The following is a 24,308-nucleotide window of genomic DNA, read 5'->3' on the forward strand; positions in this document are numbered from 1 at the left end:
TAAGACACCTAATACATATAAAATATATTATAAGCAAAGTTTAAACGGACAGTAATTTATTTTTGTATGACATACAAAAAATGAAATAATAAAGTGCTTGAAAAAGCTTCACATCATCATAATATATGATTAGGTATTGAAACCGACTTAGGAAGTGACAAATAAAATGTTACAACTAAATGAGAATTAAGTAATATTTGACCATTTAATTTACCATTTAAATTACCTAACCAGGTAAATTTTACTTTTCTACAAAGAAAGGTTGTCTGATATGTCTAATATACACGAAATAATTACCCCAAAATACATATTTTATTTACATTCATTTCACAATATGGTTGACTGTACCTGGTACTTGGTTGATTAAAATCAAGATGCACCTCAAGTTAGTCACTCCAGCATAACGTTCGTTACTCTGTGACATGGTATGCCAGCAATTACACTTGGTGACAACAATTTCATGATCGCTTACGAACAAATTGTGAACAAATATTATATGATACTGGTCTTTGGCTTTGTATGCATAGTTAAACAGTGGTAGTAAATATGACAAATCTATACTTTTCAGCTGGATTAATATAAGATAATGTCGTCCTAACAGAATGCCTGCCTTGACGGCTGCATACTCTATTCCTTCACTCTCATAGCCCGATGGGACGACTGGAAAGAGATCAGGCGCAGGACCAATATTTACGTGTTCTCTTATGTAAGGATAATTAACACTATATTATAATAAAATAAATAATTACAGAATGTTTTCAACTTTGACTTTCCTTTATTAAGTACAAGGTCCGTTTTGCAGTCACACTTTTTTTAGACAAGTGTTCAACAGATGATTATGTTTTTGTAGTAAGGCTGAAAATTTTTAACTGTAACTGTGTGAAGAAATATTCAATATAACCTTTGTCCCATTATAATAAGGGTTTGGCGTTATGGTGTACTGCAACAAAACTATTTCGTAAGTTATTATTGTGCCGATTACCTGAAATTATAAAAATACATAATATTAAAAGTTTGTTATTTTGAAGTAGACCAGGGTATCGTTTGAATACTTACTTTCAGAACCATATTCCTTGTGACATAAAAGAACTTTCCGGTCAATCCTACTTTAGTATGATGAAGTTGCAACTGAAATCGACGAACCTGAAAAATGCATATAAAAAGAGGATTTTTGATGTTTTTTGATGTTAACCCAGGCTAAATACAAAAATATGTTGCTTAGTTGGAGGGATAGTTTACTAGTAATGTGATACGCGACCCATTTTTCTCTGAAGCTTTATAGAGAAAAAAAAAACTTTTTTTTAATCCCTACTATTATGACTTTTTAATTCTCACCTCATTATCATAAAGTGTAGAAGGCACATCATACACGGCGTGCACAGGTTCTAAAGCAGCACAGTGTACGTTAGAAGCGAAGAGTGATAGCATCGTGGCTCGGAGTACCAGGAATATAAACGAATATAAGTAGTAAAGGAGGTATGAGGGCGACGTTAGAGCTCTGAAAAAAAATGTGTGTGTCGATTCTTGAGATTGTCTTTTGTTATCTATGTCAGTAAACTTTTATGTGTGTGTTGCTAAAACTTACTGTTTGGTCTGTTGTTCATTGCAAAATTTGAAGCTGACGTAATTTCGACTGAAAGAAAAATAAACTTTAGTTAGAATTGGGGTAAATTTTTTCCCAAATATATATTTTGTGGTCTAGTACCAGCTTAGTATATATATTTTTTTTTGAAAATTTCTTATTGAAGTTCAGCAGTTTTTCCCTTAGCAGCTCCTGAAGACTACGTTTGTGTACCTTTTAAATTTTAAAATTAAAATATTAAATTATTAATTTTTTATATGAAATTATAAAATGTATTAAATTTTTTGATGCACTGTGTTAGTTTTAAGTTGTATATATATATATATAAGTTTATTTTATTTTATTTTCAATTAATGTAAATATATTGTTTAGTTATTCTAGTTACATGTTGTATATATATAAAACCCTAAATTTATTAAATTAATTTATTATTTAAAATTGAATTTAATTTAAAAACTTACTGCAAAGAGTTAAATAGCTGCAAGCAGATGTAGAAAAGGTCAGTAAAGAACGCCAGCAAAATAAAGGAACTGATGTGATTGTCAATTTCTTTTACCAGTCTCACTAACTTGGAGTAGTGCACCCTGAGAGTGGACCAAGGTATCATATTATCCTGTAAATAAAAGAGAGACTCAAAACCGAGTAACATTACACTAGTATTATTAAAGAAGGCTGAAAAGATTTTGATAAAAAAAAATAATTTAATGTAGCTCGTACACCAGAAAAATATTGTAACTGCAAGTAGTTTCCACGGGAAATAAGAAAAGTGTTAGCGGAGGCTTAGTAAGGAATAATAAGGAAACTTCATATACACCTTGTCTTTTTTAGAATTAGCAGTAACAACTTGATTCAAATTCCGAAAATAAGCTGTAATGTAAATACTGAAACAGGTGATCAGGACATCATTGAAGCTCCAAACGAAGGTAGACTGAAGACACAGGTACTGAAACATATAGAAAGACTTAAAATTATTACACGGAATAATCTGGAAGAAGAAGAAGAACATAATATTAAAATCAATTTTAAAGATCGCTATAACTTCAAAAGCGAAAGCAGAAGTAGAGGTATAAGGAAGTATAGTAAAGATGTCATTTTTGTATGAAAATAGTTCAGAAATAAAGCAAAAAGCGGGTGACATAAATAAATGTATACTGGACACGGAGGATAGACATTTTGATTTCTCATTTCTCCATGATACTTAACCTCAAATAAGAAAGCCCAGAAAAGGCTGTAAGGTACGTATTTGAAGACATATGGCATCCTGTGCATCACATAGTTCTCCATCACATTGGTGGTAATCCCAGCTTCTTTGAGGCAATGCATGACAAATGTCAAGTTGAAACTCGTGCAGAGGATGTGTTCCACTGAAAGAATAAAAATAACTCTTTTAAGAAGGAACACGGGAAATATTAACGCAGCTACTGTAGTTTTAAACATTGTGTGAACTTAGCTAAAATTATTAGATATCACTATAATAGCCCAATTAATGCTTCTGACATCCACAGAGAAGGCAAGATCATTCACTAATATTCTTGCAGGTTAATCCACAAAAATGTCTATTACTGATAGACTTAGGCCGGCAATACACGGACAGCTTGATGCAATCAGGTGCGACAGCTTCAAGCTGTCGACCACCCAAATCAGTTGCAACTGCTCGAGCGGTTTGTGTAATGTGCGTCCATAGAACTCTGCAGTCGATAAGTCGATAGCTTGAAGCTGTCGCCCCTGCTTCAAGCGGACCTTGTATTTTCGGCTTTACTTTCCTATTCTTTATATAAAAAGTAACTCATTTCTTACCCAAAGCCAGTGCCATAGCAACGTAAGCGATCACGCAGCATTTAACAATGACTTTGTTTTGCAACTTCAGTTCAGTTAACCCCTGCTCGGTTTCAGTTGCCCTCGCCATCAACCTCGGCCATTGTTTCGCTAACTTCAGAAATAATACCGCCGAAATTAGTGACGTCACGTAAAATATGACGTTTGCTGAAAAATGTTGGTTTATTAGGTAAAAGGTTAAATTCGAATCTATAATTAATTTTATAAGTCGCAGTCGTCATTTCTAAGTCATCGCTCTTTGCTTTTTATTTATGTATTATGAAATCTTGCAATAGAGATGAAAAGTTTACACAATATACTTACATATAGAATTCAGAGTAACTTCAGTTTGAAAGAAGAGTAGAATAGCGAAGCAAGACATCACGAGTTGTCCAAATAAGGTGGCGAAATTGTAAATGAAGTATAAAGACACAATTTTGTACCTAAAAACCATACACAAAATTGAAAAAAGAAATTACAATCTTCTGGCAAAATTATAGAAGAGCCTAAACTAAGGTATCGGGTAGCCTATGCCTAGGTACCTGGATTGATGAAGTCAGAACATTGGTACTCTGCAATTAGGTAAGTGAGGGAGCGGGGTGGCTCCCAACATAAATATTTGTAAAAATACTTGGGTGGTGATGATGATTCATAGAAGGATAACTAGAGGCAATTATAATGCATTGTATGTTGTATTTGTATGTTATCAGGAACATTTGAAAAAATAGAGTACAAAAGATCTAGCTCTCAAAATACCTGGTGCCATCAGCGTAGGCTTGTCCAAGACCCTGAAGAGGAAAGAACCCAGTCCACCTGGCTAGACGCATCGCGTGACGTAAGCACACATGTAAACCACAACGCTTGTTGGGTCTTCTCATAGTCAGTTCATGGACTTTCATTGTTGCTGTAAGAAGTCAGTTTGATTTCGAGTACTATGTATTTCATTTAATCACGAGACTGGTTCAGAAGTCACTGAAGTCAGTAACTATACAAAAAACTGCACAGGGTCGGTGGTGTAATTTGATTAAAAGAGAGTTGTACTAAGGAAGTAGGTGTAGGTTCCACAGCATGTAATTTTAGCTAAAGGCTTCTCGTAAAAAGTAAAAGCGCTCTTTGGTACACCCAAAAATCTCAGAAACTTAAAACAATTTTGTATTTCCATTTTCAAAAATGGTACTAAAACTTCAACATTATTTGAGCATACACAACTATCTTTTCAGTTGCTTCTTTCAAAACCCCTTCTATTTTATCTCCAATACACTCAAGTACCTGGCAGGTTACACTATTATTATACTCTCTTGGACCCTTGTACTCTATCGAGGCACCGATAAGGCCCCGGTGATTTGTAACCGGCGTAGGGTCTGGCGATAAAAATATATTACCTAAGCCTTCTAAAATGATTTGGGTATTATACGCCTCGGTTAAGGCATTAGGACTGCGTTATAGATTAAGCTGTGCTAACTAGAAACTGCTAACTGCTAGAAATAAAATAAATTGTTTTTTGGGAATTTGGTGATGAAAATCATAGGAGTTAAGGATATGTGCAATTGAGGTTTGTAAGTAAGAGGTTGAAATTTGAAACTCACCTTAGCTAAATAGGAGTTGTCTAAGTATAATTTTCACAAGACAGTGATTGAAAGTAAACGACTATCCAGCAATTGTTTTCAGTGATGTACTTCTACTCTTTCTAACTCATGTAGAACTTATCATAATATTTGTGACAAGTCTTCGATCTATACTAATATTCATAAAGCTGAAGTATGTTTGTTTGTTTGAATGCTCTAGTATAATCTTTATTGACATAAAAAGGCGTTTACAAGAATAGTGAAGCCCTGACTCCTGTGCTAGGTGTATTACCTGTATTACAAGAGCCAGTGTCTTCTCCCAATTACATGACGTAATCGTATCAGGACCCAATAGTCCCATTTGAAAAATATCCTACTGTTAAATAGCCCATTTATCGAAGAAGGCTGTAATAGGCCATTGGAGTGTGCGTATAATTTCCCATGGGATGCGGGTGAAACCGTAGACGGAAGCTAGTATATTGATACAAACATAAAATGTATTTGTTATTCCAGACTTTACATGTTAAATAATTCAGTAGCAAATGACGTGACCGATGTGTTACTTAATCCATTTACTCTTGACATTACAACTGTTGATCCGATAGCTACAAATCAAAGATTTACTGAAATAACAAATTAGGAAATTCGTCACCAAAATAACATACAAGTAAATGTTTTAACTATCAACGGGTAAATACTTGGGTTTGGAGTTTAACTGGTTTTGTTAGTTTTGGGTTAACAGTTCGGCAGTTAACAAATAAACGTTCGTTAGTGTTTTGTTTTGGATTTGATAATGTGTAAGTATATTATTATTGTTGTTGTCATAATATGATCCCTATGTTTCTACCCGTTCTTGATATTTGTGATCATCACTATCGTTTTGTTCCTTTGTAGTATTTATGGTAAGAATATCGGATCTTTTTTTCGGAATCATCGTGACTGTCTCGTTCATCATCAATATCTTTCTTGTTTTTGATTTATTTGTGTCAGTTTGTTTATTAACTATCCATAAATGATTAGGTTGTTTCACGTCAGAAGCCGTCAGGCGGATTTGATAAAACTCAGATACTTGGGCCCTTTAGTTATAAAGAGATTAAACCTGCGACTTACCCGATTAGAAAAATAGATTAGTTGGAGGATCTTTAGTTTAAGTGACAAATCTTTTTTTGTAATTCGTTTGTGTTACATAGCCTTTTAGATTCAGTGAATGATTATGAAACAAAATTCCAACACAATAAAGTGGAACTTGCATCCCAACAATATGGTTTACGACATACAATTTGGCAAATGGTCACTATGAAATATTATTTCAGTCGTTAGAATTGGGGTCAAGTGCGAGATAAGTATAAAATATTTTATTGCTGCTAAAAACTTTTGTAATCTACTCTATTTGTTGGAGAATATTATTCATTTATGTTGATTTTATAACATATGAGTTGTATCTGACTATGAAGCTACATTGATGTTACAAATACCATATTTGCTCTACAAAGTATGATAAGTATAATACATACACATCGAGAGATTTGGCATTTTTTTGGTGCAAAATGGGCCTGCAAGCCTCCGCAAATTACAGACTAATATCTAATCATTTTTTTTAGTCAGACGATACCTGTTCGTAATGTGCGCACTACTAATCTTGTATCTCCGTATTGAGAGCCAGGCCAGATCAATTTATGGCCGACTAAAAGTCTGCAGACTACGGAGGATCTTACGTCTAAACAAAGCTAGACGGAATATGGTTCTATAATAAAAATATCTCAGTTTGCAGCCCATTTTGCTACGGAAGAGCCTTCACAGTAGTTCACAGGCGTCAGTTACCGTACAAGACCAATTTCCCCCGAATACAATTTGAAAAGTTCTTCAAGGCAATTTAGTTTCAGAACCAACATAGTACGTACAGAAGTAGGTACTTTTGTTGTTGAAATGAATGATGCTGTTGATAAATTGTGCTGTCTCTCTTGGCGGTTTGCCCGTTTGTAATAACGCTTTGTGATATAAGTGGATTCAAATTTAATTTTAGGAATAGTTTTCGGTATAATTTTTTGACTTGAACTTTACCCTTAATTATTATATAAACGGAATTTATAGACAATTCCATTTTTTTTAATCTGAATATCCACGTTACATAATTTTTTATTGCTTCTTCCAAATAATATTGCCAATCATCTTACACCAAGATAACATACTTATAGCTTTGAATAGAAGTTCTAAATTGCTAAACATTTATGAAATTTAAGCTGCACTTAAGCCGTAAAATGAATGTAAGTCATGGTGATGCCTACTAATAACAACTAACTAGACTAGACTGTGGAACTAACAAGAAGTTTAACATGTTACTACCTAGTATCAGATGTTTTCTTAAAACGCTACATCAAAATATTTATCATTTATGTGCAGTAAATAATCTGCCCTTTCCATGTAATACAAAGTTTATTCAAGTGACACGTGCAGTATCAAAACAAATTATAGACGGGCATCAACATGTCATTTCAGTAGCTATCGATAACCACAGATTGTAGGTCAGTTATCGAGTCGATGTTATTGCGGCTGCCTGCTGCCATTTCAGGTATCTATAGTTTTATAATTATATATAGAGACTTATTTACAAGTTTATAAAAAATATGTAAACAAGAGGTTTACACTATCTATAACTAAAATTGCGTCAAAAATTCTTCCTGATCGCTGTCCATTGGGAGTATGCCCAAAAGGCTTTCAAAAAAACATGAATTTTATTTATTTTTAATGTCAAGAAGAGTTTGACTTGTCTTTAGTGTTATCATCAGCCTTTTGTTTATCGCCCCGCTGCTAAGCACAGGCCTTCTCTCATACAGGAAAGGATTGGTAGGTAAGCGGGATGTTGATTTCAGACTCTATAGTCTAGGTTTACTTGACATGTTTTTTTTCTTACTACTCTTCAGTCAGAGGGATCATTTGATGATTCCCCAAAAATAGGTTGGATCAGTTAAAGTTTTATTCAAGACTGTCTCTGCTGCAGTTCGATACCAAATTTTCTTATTAGTGATAGTAAAAGAATGGGCGTTGCTTTCAGTTTTTATTAATTGCTACATCATAATATAGAATGAGCTAGCTTATTCCAGTTGTTTTATTGATACCTCGTAGAAAAATCTCCCCTATAACCAGCCTATAGCCTTTCTATATATGGATATATAGGGCTATCCTACAGTGAAATATTTATTAAATCATCCCAGTGGTTCCTGGTACCATATATCCTGGTATATAGCAAACTCTTTTCTGCTATCCTATTTGATATCTTAGTGATTTTTCATGCCACAAAGGTGTGTAGATTGGAAAATATTGTGTGTTGTATACTATGTAACAAAGGTTATGTGAAGAGATGGATGTGTGAAGTAACGAGACTGAAATTGAGAAATGAGCTGAAGTGAGCTTCACGGTAGCTTTACTTTGAGAGAATTTATCCTAACCCTAGCTTCCGCCAACAGTTCCACCTACGTCCCGTTGGAACTACCTACTTCTCACACCCTGATAACAAAGTAGGTCAAGTTCCCTCGATAAATGGGCTATATAATACTGAAAGAGTTTTTCAGATCGAACCGGCAGTTCTTCAGTTTAGCGTGTCCAAGTAAACAAATACTCTTCAGCCTATTTATCTAGTTTTAAGGCAAGACTCGACAATTTGTAGTAAGTTGTAAAAAATTAAGTACCGTCTAAATTCTTCTTTATGACTCAATTAAGTACCTTAGGAGGTTAATCCTAAAATTGAAATTGAAATGAGTATCAAAATAAGTATAAGAGGCATAGGTAATCATTTTATAAATGTAAAAAAAAATAATCTTTAAGAAATAGTCAGACTCAATCTTTATCATGTTTGTTCATTCTCTGTAATTTCAGAAATATTTTTTGCTTCTTCTATGACCTGAAAGCAGTTTAGGAAAAGTTCAAAATATATGTACCTACAAGTTATGAAAAGGTAAAAAAAAATTGGTGAATTCCGTTTCGTTATTTAAAATGTTCATCATTTAAATCCATTTTATTTGATCATCAAAACAAAAATAAATTAAATCGAAACATGACATTCTCTGATACAAAAAATACAACAAAAAAAGAACTACAGCATTTTATATTTGCCAAACATTTAAAAACCATTAATGTTCGATAGCTTTAAATAAATAATAGTTTTGGAACAAAAAACTATCGCAATAACCGATTTAATTGCTTATAGTTTTATCTGACACGATCGCTTTTTATATCAAGTGTAGGCAAATTATTGTTTTTTTTTTGTGTCGCAATTTATTTGCACGACATTTTAAATTAGTTTTTCAAATGGGCGAACCAGGTAAAAGTTTGTAATTTTTGATAGTTTTTGGGGGAACTCTTGTCATATTAATTCATTTATATGCCTATAACTGTAGTATAACTGTGACAATGTTGTAATTTAATAAAAAAAATGTATTAGACTGATCGATAGTTCACTTTCAGCATTGATTCCTAGTAGTAAATATCGAAAAGTTATGTACATTACCAGAAAAAGCAAAATCCCGGTAGAATATATAACACTTTATTTATTGCAAATTCTAAACTTAATTCAGTAAGATTGAAATGAGTTCACATTATGAAAACAAACTTACCTCTATGCAAGTCGACCTCACTGTTTGTATTACAAATACATTACACCTTTTACATGTTTCTACGCAATTATTAAAGAGAAAAACAATACCTATCAATCACTTACTAGGAAATTGTAAAGCTCAAGTGTTTTTCTCTTTATACAGGCTGTATTATTTTACCTTTATTAAATCACGGGCCAAAGAACCAGTATTTTTTATTCCTGGGCCTTTGTAGATATTTTTTTCAAGTAGGTACAAGTATGTACATGTTTATTAGTTGCCAATTTTCTTTGTTTTTGTTCAGTATAATTGAAGTGTTTTTAAGGAAAATATGAGTATAAACGGCTAAGATGATGAAGTAAAGTGCCCGACTCTTGACAATATCATTCCTTTGAGAGACTTTCTTGATTTAAGAGCTTTATAGTCTAGATCAAAGGTCGTGATTAAGATTTGTTTTAGATAAACAATAGACATTATTATGTTCTTTGTTATGTTGAGAAATTCAGAGAGTAAAAAGTATGAATATCTTGCTTTTGAATTACCTTTATTTGATGGTTGATAAATTGATGTTTAAAGTTAGAGAATTAAGTTATTGATTTTTTTTGCAAACTATGACAATTTCTAGCACTAATATAGTCCATATTTCTAGCTTCCGTCAGCGAGTTTCGCCCATCATACCGTAGTACCACTTATGACGGTATTTTTTTTATCGGAATAAGAGTTTCTGGGATTAGCGCATTCAAGTAATAAACAAACTCTTCAGGATTATAATATTAGCATAGAAGACTTGCTTCGAACTGTAAAAGCGAATAAGAACGAAAACACCCTATACAACAACAATTAAAGCTCGCACTCAATAGTAGTCCATGATAATGATATAACCACTTGTAACTCAATAATCCACAATAAATAATAATTAAATCCTACAGAACCCTAATGCAAAATGGATGGAACAACGTTATTTCCAACATCAGTGTTGGCAGTGTGAACACCGTGAATTATCTCTTCAGAACATGGGAGCGGTTGGCACCGAATCGTAACATGGATTTGTATTCTTTGGAAAAGTTTAAGAAGTATAAAAATGATTGGAATTGTAAGTACAAATTTTATTTTTTTAGATTGTTGTAAACTTCGTAAAAAAATCCTATGACCGGTTTTTGGGTATGATTTCTGAGGAAATATTAATGGATAAAGGTGTTCAGACCAAACTGAAAAAAAAAATAATGGGATTGAAATCGTTTCTGATAACTGAAACTATAATTCCGTATGGTGCATCGACAATCTTGGATCTTAGAAAGATTTTATAACCTGCATTCATTGATTCCCACTGTAGTGTATTTCAAATGTTCGTCATTAAGTTAGAGAAATTCGTGCCCGTTTTCTATACGATAGAATCGAATGCTATTTTACTTGATAACGCTCCTTCTGTCTAGTTGATGAAATTTTACTAAGGTGGCCGGAAAAACAGACCACACATAAGAAAATAAAATCAATGCTTTGGAATTTATGCATTTTCTTATAAATATTTACAATGGTGGTTTGTAAAACATTTTTAATTCAGTTATTAAAACTTTTGGTCTTTTTACGGAACGAAAACATTCAATTTACTTTATTTCCGTAATAAAAACTTTTGCTTCAAGACGACAACAAGAGTATTAAACGATGTAATGGGACTTACCTGAAAACTTTACCCCTTAACATTTTGACTAAGACTAAACCATTTTGGATAAACATTTTGCTACCTACCACTTAAAGAAAAGTGCCTAAGATATACCCGCTCACATACCATACCAACATTAAATTTTGAGATGTAGAAAATAATTCACCTTTGACTAATCCTTCTTTGAAACGATCAATTCGTAAAATATTTTTAATTTTGAAACATACCGGCTAAATTGAGAACCTCCTTTTTGGGAAGTGGGTTAAAAAGCTTTTAAATAATCAGCAAATATTAATAAATAAATATAATACATATAATCACACTCACATAGGTAGTAAAAATCTTCATTCAAATTCCTCTCAACTAGCAACATCAAGACACTAAAACCTACCTACTTTAGTCATTAAACCACACAGCCAAACAGCAATTCTACCAAACTTGTACACCACCGAATATTATTAATTGTCTCCCAAACAAAACTTTGTTCCATAATTAGTTAACTTCAAGCTAGTTCTTATCCCGTTTGTCGTAATCCAGGGTTTAGTACAAAGATCTATTGTTCCCGAGAGAGTAAGTATCAAAGCAAGGAATAAACAAACAAGTAGAATAGAGTTCTTTTGGCAATAGAACATCGGATGCACCTGATTTAGTTAATGAGCAATCTTAATTTAGTAGTAGCTTGTGTCGATAAATGTCGAAGGTAGCTGGACTAAAGAAGATCAATGAGTTAAGGAAGTAGCGTATTTTTTACTGCTTTACGTTATGGCGATGCGGCGTCACTCGTTGATCAGATAATAAATAGATGACAAAGCAAAATTTATAGAGTAATGGATGATTACATTGATACGTATGATTCTAAGTAAAATGAAGCTCCTTTAAAAAAAAAAAAATATGATTTAGTTTTTTTTTAAGTTTATCGTAGGTACCTAAATCAAATTTTGTTTTTAGCATTAGGACTATGAAATGTTCTAATGTAAGAGAGAAGTAGGTATGTAACTGTCTTGGTTCTCCTCTCGAACCATTTTTTACATCCATGTTGTTTAATTACCTACTATTTAAGGAGAACATTCAATAAAAAAATATATTTTTTCAGACCCAGTACATGTCCGCTATCAGGATCAAGTGATGGCTGAAAAAGAGAAACCATGTACAACCTTCCAAACAGCCATGAAGGTGACCTTGACTATAGGCCAGTGTTTTGGCCTGAACCCAGTCCAGGGTATCAGAGAGAAAGATGCTTCGAAATTGAGGTAAGTAAGAGAGCAAGTTCTAAAATTGTTGTTTGAGAGTACCCATACTGCATAAACAGTAGACCGACCGACCAAACAGTTGACCCGATGGTTGGCAAACATTTTTTTTAAAGAAAGTCTTGGTTCCTATCGAACTTTTCTGTCGGTCTGATACCGGATAAATTAATCTTCATACCGATTTATGAGCCCAAATATTATTTGCCGACAAACTTTTAGTTTGCAATGTATGGGTAAATTTATTACTCGAAGTTTACAAGATACTTTCAATTGAAACAGAACACAGAATCCTTTTTTCGTGTTGGCTAGAATAAAATGTTTGTTAAATCGAACAATAAACTATTCATATTGAAAGTAAATATTTAAAATGCATATGAATGCATTACTACTAAAATGTAAAAATATTTAGGTACTTTATTTGTCTACTCTTACCACTTAGGCTTGTGGTTCTATGAATAATACAAACTTATATTTGGACAAGAAATTGAGAGTGGAATTTTAAAAAAGTAATGGAGGCCATCTTTATTTTTCGAGTGCAGAATTGGTTCATCAGCTCTTTGATGGTACAATCGCAATCACGAGTGCATGAATATTTTACTTTAAATTTATTTTTGTAATAATGACGTGAACGCAAAGAATAATGTAGCACCCAGTTAGTTGATAATGAATTTCTTTGTGCATTTATTTTTAAATGTAGCTTTAATGTGTCTTTGTAATGAGATGCTTCTTTTAATTTAAATAAAGATTAGGAGAATAACGTGTAAAGGTTTTTTTTTGAGCCAATGATAACGTAATGTTGTGAATTATGTTGAATTCTGTAAACAACGTGTTTTTTACTTCTATTAATATCCAATATTTATGATTAAATTGGTTTTTATAGACGATTGCAATTTAGAAATTGCTCTGCTTGATTGATCAATTTTGAAGCAATAACAGATAGAATGCTGACTAAACCCATCCATTTATTTTAAATTCCTTTAAAAACTATTCATATTTTCACGAGTTTTTTATACTAAAGTTTATGGTGTAGTAGAATTTAAACGACTGACAGATTCATAGAGTTATAGTGTCGTTTGGATTGTTATAGGACACTGCGAAATGGTCGTATAAATCTTGGTAGGATACTATACATAGGCAACTTAAAACAAAATATTGTTTACTTCTTTCATATTGTTTCAAGTAAGAATTTAGTTCTTATCATTCAACTTCTAGCTCCTCGAAGTTGGCTCCTATTTGCGATAGTCAAAATGACATCTTTACCGTATGTACACACGAGACATTAAATGGCTGGCTTTGCAGGGGTAAAATTATTTGTTGAGAGATGTAGTAGGTATTAAATAACTACTATATAACTTAATAATTATTTGTTTCAGATTCAAATTACTATCAGGGCGTTGCCTATTCACGTTTTTATCTCTGATCGGTCAGTTCATCATGGCGTTTGTATTATTTCTAAGTTTGTTCAAAGAAACTTCATCTACAGTAGATACAGCAAGTGAGTATTATGTAATTCATTTTGTTTTTAATTTATTTAAAGAACGTGAGTATGGAAATGGAGCTGTCGATACCTAAATGTATTTTTGACAGCTAAAAAAATATAGTTGTATTATGTTACTCGGCTTCCAAAAATTATACCTGTTTATTTGAAATAATCCGTCACTTAATAGTACGACAGTTGATGGAAGTCAAAGAATATTGTGAGATAGAGGAGTAGGGAAGAAGAGGACAGTGAAAATATGATGATGATGAATTGATTAGTAACCAAACGATGATAGTTAAGACCTAGTACTGCTGATTATTTTTGTTTTCAGCTGCACTCATATTCTACTGTTTTGGCTTCACAACAACGATACTATTTTTCCGCATTGCAACAAATTGGCCGAAGCTATGCATGCATATTGCAAAAGTGGAGAGTGTAGATCCTAATACAGACAACAAATTAGGAAAGAAGTTCAATATTGCTTGTTTTTCGATACTGTTCTTGGCGTTGAGTAAGTTTTTATTTTGTAAAAATATACTATATGTATATATTTTGATGACTTCCAAATATTTATTGGAAATCTATGTTTGAAAAAATGGTTTTGCTGAGAAAAATATAGAAGCCCCAGAATCATTACAATTGTCCCAGTGAAAAAAATAGTTATATTTATTTTTCTATAAAAATTAAAAGCTTCTAAATATACAATGCCAATTCCCACTATAAAAAATATATAAATTTGAATTTTCATGAAAAATAATGGACTGAAGTAAAATCAATAACAAATTATTTTTTTACTTTCAGTGGAGCACTTATTTTCAGAACTGCATGGAATATCCATAGCCTTGGACTGCTTTCCTGATACTCCTGTGTATGAGAGCTTCATGAAACACAGTTTTCAGTGGCTCTTTGGTTTCATACCGTACAGTGACTTCGCAGGAGGTATGGCTCATGTAAGTTATACATACTTTTTCTAAAGCTTTCACAGTAGCGAATTTTATTTTTGCCTGTATACCTTTAATTCATCTATAGGTACTAATATAATAAAGACCAAATATTTTTTGGTTGTTTTTTTGGGGTCTGTTGAAAAGCCACAATCTTCCCGAGTAACATAGGCTATATTTTATACCGGTAAAAGGTAGTAGGTCCCACGGAACGCGGGTAAAACCGCGGGAAAACGGCTAGTCAGATCATAATACTGACTTGAAAAGGTGACAGACATTCCATGTTACTTTAGCATTCATAATAATTACAAAGGGTTTTTTTTTCAGTTTTCTAACCTACAATGCACATTTAACTGGAACTTTGCCGATGTATTCGTCATGTGCATGAGTATGTACTTGACCGCGAGGCTCGAACAAGTCAATCAAAGGATTATTGCTGCTAAAGATAAGGTATATTATTGTGTCCATTGTAGGTATATTTTTATTATAACTATTTTATAATTATCGAGAGGATTAGCAACATATAAACCTGGAGTGAGCAGTCTTCATTCAGCATTGCTTAAGACTTTTCTAGACCTATGGATTTGACTTATGGATGGCAGTCCGACGCGATCGGAGAGAGATCAGATTCACAGAAAGCAATGGGGAAGGAAGCGGCTTCCAACGAGGGTCTACCCGCGGTTATTGTTATAATATCTTACCTTTGTTGTCTTACGCCGTACGCTAACACGCTAGTACCTACTCAGCTACATTCCGTTAGACTGGAAGCCGACCCCAACATAGTTGAGAAAAGGCTCGGAAGATGATGATGTTGTCTTACGCTGCTTTTGGTTATCAGTTTGAAATTGAAATTCTTTCCCAGAATTCCCCATCGTCATTCTGGCGCACAATGCGAGAAGACTACAACAGATCAGTGCACTTAGTCCGGCAGGTGGACAAGATCATCGGAGGCGTGGTCTTCATATCTTTCGCTAGCAACCTGTTCTTTGTATGCTCTCAACTACTGCATACACTCGCGTGAGTATAAGTATTGGGACACTTTTCACACACGGTTGGTTCCCCAAAAAATTTACTTGTACATATGTAACAACCATGCTCATCAGAAATATCAACTGTACCGGAAATCGAACATGGGAGACCAAAGTTTTGGAACCGTGCAACTATTGAGCAAAGCAAAGCCCAGCAAGTGCCTATTGGAAATAAAAACATTTGACTTTGAACCCGAGACCTCTGGTTCGGCAGTCCAGTATAGTGACCACTGCGCCAACGAGGTCATTAATACCTACTATTGAATGTCCATTGTTTCCAGCGTTTAGGGAGTCAAATGTTCAGAGAAAAAAAGAACACAGATTAATAAACATGAAAATTGAGACAAAGTTAAGAAAATTCTGGATTCGGTTTTTGTACACGTGTTAAACATCTCGTGTCAATCATCAACTTTTTTTGTAATAATACAGTTAACGTTTATTTAATGGACTGTTTCTCGGATACTGGAAAAAAATCTTTATTATCCTGTGGAAACTGCCTAAAGAAGTATAAATCATAGATGTTTCATTTCTTACCCTTTTTTCACAGAGGAGGTATAAAGGCGTCTCAGAGATGCAAGCCAGAAATTGGAGCAGATCGAAGGTGAATGTATAAATACCTATATAATTACATGTTACATACAGTAAGTGTGTCTTCCGAATAGTGGATTAAGCGCTCCTGTAGTTTTGACTACGACTGGCACAGATTACTTCATAGTTACACCTTTTGCCGTTTAGTAGACCAATACGAGCATAAAAAACTAGCCTCGCTAAATCCAGTAGCTAGTCTGCTAAAATACTCTAAAACATTGTGGTTACTGTGACTATAAGTATAGTAAGAGTCAAAATTGTGCGTGTAAAATATAATATTATATAGAATACACGGTCGTGTTTTGTTCTTTTGTTTCGCCTGACGTATACGGAGCGCTCAGATTTTAATAATAAAGGTTATGAGGTATTTTATGCGCTTTTTTGAGCCCAAAGCTGTATGTATATTAGGAATTTAATTTCACATGAAATTAACTTTTGAATCCTTGTATAAACCCTCAATATTACAATTTATTAAGAAAACTGTAAAACAACTTTGCCGAACCGAAGATGTTAGCTAGTTAAATACTGCAAGGTGGACCAAATGTTCCTGAACTCCGCAGTGGGAAACTAAGATATCACCCTGAAGATGAAGAAGGAACTAGAAACCAACGTAGAAGCAAAGTTATTTGACAAGAACTAAAATTTGTATAATTTTTTATACCAAAATCAAAAATCAAAAGTCATTTACTACTGCCATTCCGTTTGCTTGTCAGGTTCATAATCGCAATCGTAATAATATCACAATCATTTAACTTAGACTAAGGTAAATAATAACTACAGAGGTCAATAAAAATTAAATCTTCTGTTGTCTATCTGTAACAGAACTGTGTTACCCTAGTACTTGTGACAAACAATGATTCGATTTCAATACCATTATTTTATTGTAGAAAATTATTAAAAGTTGCTAATGCATCTGGCTTCAATGCACTTATGATTTCCTAGTACTTGTACTAAGTAGTTTGGGAGTCCATGTTTGCGTTTGCTAAGCTGACGTTCAGTGGCCGATGATGTTTGTGACACAGAAAATGAATACATTCATTTGTTGACTGTACTTTTTATTTGAAATCGGGTTAAATTATAAAACGTGTTGAGTTGGTGAAAACATAAAAGTGAATAATTTAAGTTTCACCAACTGAACACACATCAAAATCTTGACGTGTCGAGTTGACGACATGATAAATGTTAAAATTTTGAGTTTCACCAACTGAACACATTCGTGGTGAGTTAAGTGTGTTGAGATGACGAAAGACCCAAAACGCCCGCCCTTCACCACTTCCTATGTGTTTTTGCTGGGAAGAAGAAGTGGTGGAACAATGTCCCCAGTTGTTATAGTTGTATAACAACAATACCTATGTAGATGCCAATTTAAGAAAATAAAATTCAAGAAGATTCAAATTGGCACCTAATCAAAAGTCATCATTATTATATCGGGTGTGTCGTTCATAATCACATTAAATGAAATGCGTTAATATACTGGTAAATATATGTCGATTAACAGAAATATACGTAAAAATAAAAAAATGAATTTTTCAAACAAAGTAAATAGAATAAAAATGTGCGAAAATTAGAACACCATATATAAAAGTCAGTCATTACAAACAACTGAAATTCTCCCTTGAAAACTGACAGCTGTCAACTGAGCAAAACATTCGATACTCCTAACTTTATCTCTGCTTTACACATGATGTTGTAAATTATAAAAACGAAAAATGACTCCTGTGGTTAAACCACGGAATGGATTAGGTAATTTTTTTACAATTCGCCATAGAATATCATAAAGTATATGTGATAGGATTTAATGTGATTATGAACGACACACTCTGTATACCAAAAAATATTCCAGATTCTTCTACGGCTACGAACACTCGATATACTTCGTGTTCTCCTTCTCTTTCCTGGTGATCAGGTCTCTGGCTGTCTCCCTCACTGCAGCCAAGGTTCATGCAGCTAGCTTGGAGCCAGCCTACTCACTGTATGATGTGTCTTCTGCCAACTATTGTGTTGAGGTAAGTGTGGTTAAGTGCTGATGTTGAATGTGTAAGTAATAGAAGAGATGAGTATTGCAAGTATTAATTGTGGAGGATAGTACAGTATTTAGAGGATTCACATACCATAAGGCGTACCGCGGTGGAGTGCGGTGGCTGGCGGTAAAGTGAATTTCATAACGGTTCTCCAAGCGGACGCTTGTTTCAACCTCCTCATTACAAAGCTACGCTTAATCTCTATTACCCTTCGCGGGCGATGTGTGGTTTCAATTTCCAAACCTTTTGAAAATTGAATTCTATTTGATGTCACAATGATCCGCGCGGTTTTGTGGGGTTGTTGTGTAAAGTTTCCATTTTCCACGCGATATCCGCGCGTAGGAGCAGAGAGAACGGTTAACATAGAAGCCTAACGCATACAAACCTAGCAAAGTTTTCATAAGTGACCTTCCAAAGCAGACATATGCTACAGTCATCCTCAAAATAGGCCTTTGTTACGAGATAGTCTTTTGTTAGCCATAGACAGAACACTCGTTCACTTACCTAATGAAAACTGGTAATGCTGCGTAACATATGTTCTCTTTATAGACCAGTGGTCCAATTTAATACAATACAGCATTTTCAGTAAAATATGTTTAGAAGTAATTGTGAAAAAATACCTTCAATAATGAAAATAACAAAGAATTTGCAGACTATTTGTTTTAAGAAATATTTTTATGAATTATTATCGGAACAATTTCTAAACCTTACGAAATTGACGTACATATCTACTCCAGAGTTTTATTATAGCGCTTTTCGAAAATACGATCCTAACACAAATAAGTGTAAAAAGTGTCGTTAATAGGAACGGTCGACGACGTCGATCAAGTCTGTACTGATATTTTATATCTAATACACAGTTTGGTCCACGGAAAAATAAGCTAAATATTTTGGTACTGAAAAACTTTACCTTTTTCGGGGTCAATTAAAACTTTTATCAAAGTCGACCAACATGTTTACTTTTGGCAAATTCTTCCGCAATAGAAAAGTTCTGTTAGTAAACATGTATTTACGAAACTTGTACTAACTGACAAACTAAGTAAGAAGATTATCTCATTAGGAAGGAAAAGCAGAAGTTTCATTGTCAATAATTACATAATTGTAGACTGTTTTCATTATTTGGAAATGGGTCATCATTATTATGACTCCTCACATTGTGGATGCAGCGGGAGGGAGTTTCAGACAGTTACTGATGAGAACCTATCTCTATTCTTTCTGAAGCTTTGTGTACTTGGAGCGCTATAACACTTACGAATAATCCCAGCTATCTTTCCTAGCAAGACATAATGTACTCAAGACTTCAATCATACAAGTATGGACACCTACTTTTAAAGGAAGGCTCTTGTATTAAAGTCAAGAAGCAAACACCAATAGTGAATTTATGAGCACCTTTATGGGTAGTTTATTTGTTTTAATGAAGCTACTTGACTTTCTGAGGTTGTTTACTTGTATTGGTATTAAAGTTAGCAATGTTTGTTTACAGGTGGAGAGGTTCCTTGATCAGATACATGGGGACACGGTGGCGTTGAGCGGCCTTCAATTCTTCCACGTCAAGAGAGGACTTGTATTGACGGTGAGAAAACTATATTAATTTTCTTTGTTAGAACTCGCTGTTTTCAGGAACTACTGGATCGGTGTGAAAAAATTATTTCAGTGTAAGAGCCAATGTATCGGGGATCTCTGTAGGCGGAATAGGTAGTTCTCAGTGGAAAAACCGCTGGAAAAATTGTACTTTAAGCCATTTTAAATATCATGGCTAACTTAATTGTTGTTGCTGTATAATCCAAAAATAATGTTTTAAAGTTTCCAACATTTTTCACGTTACGTCATGACCATTTTGCACGGTTTCAAAGCCTATTAAATCTTCAACTTATGAAACACGATTACGTAAATGTTTGACGTCGGTCAACGCAGACTTAAGTGGGCAACAAAAAAAAAACAAACTTTTTTCACAATTTTGTTGTTGAATGTAATCGACTTTGTTTTTCACGTAACAGTTTATTATAAGTCGCGTAGTGATTGAGCAAGGCGGAGGCACAGTTTAGACATATTCTTTTGTAAACAGTTGTGAATCTTTCTACTAACATTGTCAACAATTGTACAACAAAGTCACTCACACGAGCGACGAGCTTTTATCGGCGCTATCGGTGCAGTCAGTATTGAGTGTCGTGCATCGAGCCTATACGTTATTGAGTGAAATTGGTACGAAAGTTAGTAGGTACGTAACTTTACACACTGTTTACAAGAGAATATATTTAAACATGTATTTATCAGCCCAAGGTCTGCCTACCTATAAAATGCCTTCGACCTGACCGATCAAAGATATGTCTCGCAGGGCTGCTCGCTCAGTCAGTACGACACTGTAAAGCTACAATGTGGTGCCTTGTTGCGTTCAGACTGGGGTAAGCAAGCCTGAGCTCCTGGGTTTGCCTCGGGCGAGGCACGTACTGACTATCCCGAGGAGTTGGCTGCTCACTTAGTCAGTATGCGACTGTAGTAGGTACGGTAGACTGCGCATCAGTGATAACTGTCTTGTACCTTAATAGTGATAAGTACGATTTTCCTGTAAAACTGTTACCACTGACCAGAAGTTGACTGTACAATGTGATGACGTCACAATCTGTTGCGTACATATCTAAAGCAAGAGTTTCACTTGTTTTCAATGGCGGTGTATTTTAGAAACTTTTTAACAATACGGTACGCAATTCAATGTTTTGTTCACTGTTTGGTAGAACATTGTTTTTAATTGCTGTAAGTGGGTGGAAATTGTTTATGCGAATTTTTAAGACAACAATGTTTTGATTATGGTTCTACAAAGTACTTTCATTCAAGGCATCATTATTGTCATAATTGATCATAGGTATGTCATAAATAATATGTTTTAAATATTATTATAAAATGTTATTAGTCTGTAAGCCTTCTCTATAAACAATAAAAAAAACCTACAAATAACAGAAATATCTCTATATTATTACTACAAAAAACTAAAATAAGCTAGTGAAATAATGCCAACATTTCAGTCTAGGAGCCACTCAGCCAGAAGTGGCGCAACTAACACTTTAAGTAAATTATACGCGTATCTTCACACCTAGTGTTCATATAATAATATTAAATGAACTTGTCGGCGCATGTCCGCACTCACAAAAGACTGATGTTACTTTCTGTAGGGCCCAAGTTATAAATGAAAAGCGTTTACGTATCTATTCTTGTGTTATAAAGCTAACGAGTTTTATTACACAAGGACTAGGTAGTTAACGCGCAAATCTCAGGAAACGATGATCCGATTTTTTTAATTTATTGTCCTAGTGTTAGATAGCTGCCTTATCGACATATTTGTACTCTAAGGAATCCGAAATTACTGCATTGATTTGAAAAAAAAAATCCGGGTGTCATAATCTATATTTGGATGTGTCTATTTGGATAATTTTATCTGGATGACGATGATGAAGGGAAGAAACTAAGAAGAGAGAAGTAACTGGGTGAAACCACGGGAAACAGCTGTAGCTGATCTGTTGTAAAAAATGAGTAACTTATAAGCAGGCAGTGTGAATCCGAAAAGGTTTTAAAATAATATTTTTTACGTAGACTACCGCAGTTTGCTTATAACTTGGATTGGTATTGTAAAAGTTACCGTCTACAGTTCTCCAAGGGAGTCGGTAATTAAATAATAACATCGGATTTGCTGCCTCGCTGCTTCTACACTGAGCCCTGTCTTAGCGGTGTTCAAAGCGACTAATTTGAATAAAAATGAGCTAAGAAAAATACTTAGGTAATAATAGTTGGGTCAAAGATTTTTATGCACATAGAATTTATTAATTCAGTTATTCCCTTTTTGATCGGATGCCTGCTAGACTGACTGATGTATGTAGGTGCCTATGGTAATAATAATGTAATGGTACAGACGGTACGGTAACGGTGAATGTAATGGTACGGACGGATGGTACAGAAAATTATTACAAATATTCGAATTGATAATCTCCTTTTTGGTAAGTCTGTTAAAATATGATAAAGTTTGTGTAATGATTTTAGAGGGAGTTCATTAGAATTATACCTCAAAAACCTATTATAAAAGTTCAAAGCAACTTTTCATAGGTTTATTTCAAAAAGGCTCTCCATTTTATACATAGGGGACATCTTCTTTTCCACATATTACTTATGTTTTAAATAAATAGGTACATCTGTACACACCTTAACAAAGTCCCAATTGACTTATCCACCGTGCGGTTTTACTATTATGAGATTCCTTTGTATTCCACCGACGCAGGAAGACCAACAATATTATAATTAAGACAGCCCCTGGCTATAGATTAAAGGGTTGTTAGAGCAAAACTCTGCTGGCTTTATTAACTTACTGCGTATTTATTTAGGGAGATATAATAATATTTCTGTTTTTGGTGTAGATGTCATAAGGTTCTTCGTGATTTTTTGTAGCCTAAGGCAATACAAAAAACCCTATTGGAATATTCCACGAATGCATGTATCTATGTCGTTTTCTAACATTATAAAAGCGCACGCCTAAACTGCTGAACTGATTTAAATAAAATTTGGTATACATAAAGTCCAGAACCTGAGAAACACCATAGGCTGTTTTTTATACGGGTCGTCATCATTCTCCTGCCCTTATCCCAATTTTATTAATGGTCGGCGCAGCTTGTCATCTCCTTCCATAGGTAGGTAGGAACTCTTCTATCTGCCTTCATCTCTCAAGTAACATTCTTTCTAACTATATCGACTTTCGGTGCGGTAAGTATTTCTCTCGTGGCGCGGTTGGAGCCGCTTGAAACAGCTTGTTAATGATCGTAATTTGTTTCAGATTGCGGGTACCATCGTAACGTACGAGTTGGTGCTGATGCAGTTCACAGGAATCACTCCAACGGCATCGCCAGAGTCCGTTAGTGGTGTTATTAAGTAGACAAATAAATGTTTGTGAGGATTTATATGAGTTTTATTATTTGACATTATTTACCCGTTTAATTATGTACTTATATATAACATGTAACTTAATTAACGCACATCCTGAAATTAGTTTGTTCAGAATCGTTTACTGAATCGATTTATATCATTTTTAATATAGGTAATTTTTATCCCAAAAATAATTAAAATTACGGAAATTATTGTCATATTAATCCTGTACAGTCAAAACAAATTCAAATAGACCGTAACTCAAAGTAATAAGACTTCGTGTATTGTCGGCTTTTTCCGTAATTTCGTTACTTATGTTGTGTCGAGTCGAACGGCCCGCGGCGCGATATTTGCATGCGTAGTAGTATGACCAAAAAGTTCTCCAAGAATTGGTATAACTAATTTAGTAAATAACAATGCATATACATGTTAAATTAAAAATTTAGTGTATGTATTATGATTATAACATAATATTCTAATTAGGGTGTTTGAGGGTGTGCGTTAATTACGTTACATGTTGTATATATGTATAGGCTAAATAAAAAAATCAAAATACCGGATTTTACAGATTAAAACTAAAAGCCGGTAAAAGCCGTTTTATCCTGATCAAAAGATCAAAAGACACAGTCAAAGTCTGTTTGAATCAAAAGCCGTTGGGTAAAAGCAAATGACAACATCGTTGGCGCAATTTGGATTGGCGAAAAATCTGATGTCGTCAATCTGCTCGCATCTAGTCTAACGTGGGGATAAATATAGGTCGTATAGGTTTTCTCGGAATACTAAGTCAAGAAACATCAACTATAATATTCATTGATATAGTTTCCTTACTGTTTCATCATCTGCCTAGCCTTTCCGAACTATGTCTGCATCGGCTTTCTGTTTAATCCGAT

General features: G+C 34.0%; 2 protein-coding genes across 2 annotated transcripts; one reads left to right on the forward strand and one right to left on the reverse strand.

Moving 5' to 3' along the window:
- Positions 1-753: 753 nt before the first annotated feature.
- Positions 754-4,296, reverse strand: LOC124640225 (gustatory receptor for sugar taste 64f-like). The gene is made up of 10 exons (XM_047177906.1): positions 4,154-4,296; positions 3,722-3,840; positions 3,380-3,565; positions 2,786-2,946; positions 2,397-2,525; positions 2,044-2,195; positions 1,586-1,633; positions 1,336-1,498; positions 1,057-1,143; positions 754-982 (listed from the first exon to the last, which is right to left on the reverse strand). The coding sequence occupies exons 1-10, from the start codon at positions 4,294-4,296 to the stop codon at positions 866-868; spliced, it is 1,305 nt and encodes a 434-aa protein (XP_047033862.1). The 3' UTR covers positions 754-865.
- Positions 4,297-7,467: 3,171 nt separating this feature from the next.
- On the forward strand, positions 7,468-23,453 carry LOC124640254 (gustatory receptor for sugar taste 64e-like). Its single transcript, XM_047177939.1, has 12 exons — positions 7,468-7,531; positions 10,481-10,644; positions 12,305-12,461; positions 13,832-13,953; positions 14,270-14,449; positions 14,740-14,888; positions 15,207-15,329; positions 15,742-15,896; positions 16,455-16,508; positions 18,339-18,501; positions 20,000-20,089; positions 23,330-23,453. The coding sequence occupies exons 2-12, from the start codon at positions 10,488-10,490 to the stop codon at positions 23,426-23,428; spliced, it is 1,449 nt and encodes a 482-aa protein (XP_047033895.1). The 5' UTR covers positions 7,468-7,531; positions 10,481-10,487; the 3' UTR covers positions 23,429-23,453.
- The last annotated feature ends 855 nt before the right edge of the window (positions 23,454-24,308 follow it).

The sequence above is a fragment of the Helicoverpa zea genome, chromosome 2 (assembly GCF_022581195.2).
Source record: "Helicoverpa zea isolate HzStark_Cry1AcR chromosome 2, ilHelZeax1.1, whole genome shotgun sequence".
NCBI lineage: Eukaryota > Metazoa > Arthropoda > Insecta > Lepidoptera > Noctuidae > Helicoverpa > Helicoverpa zea.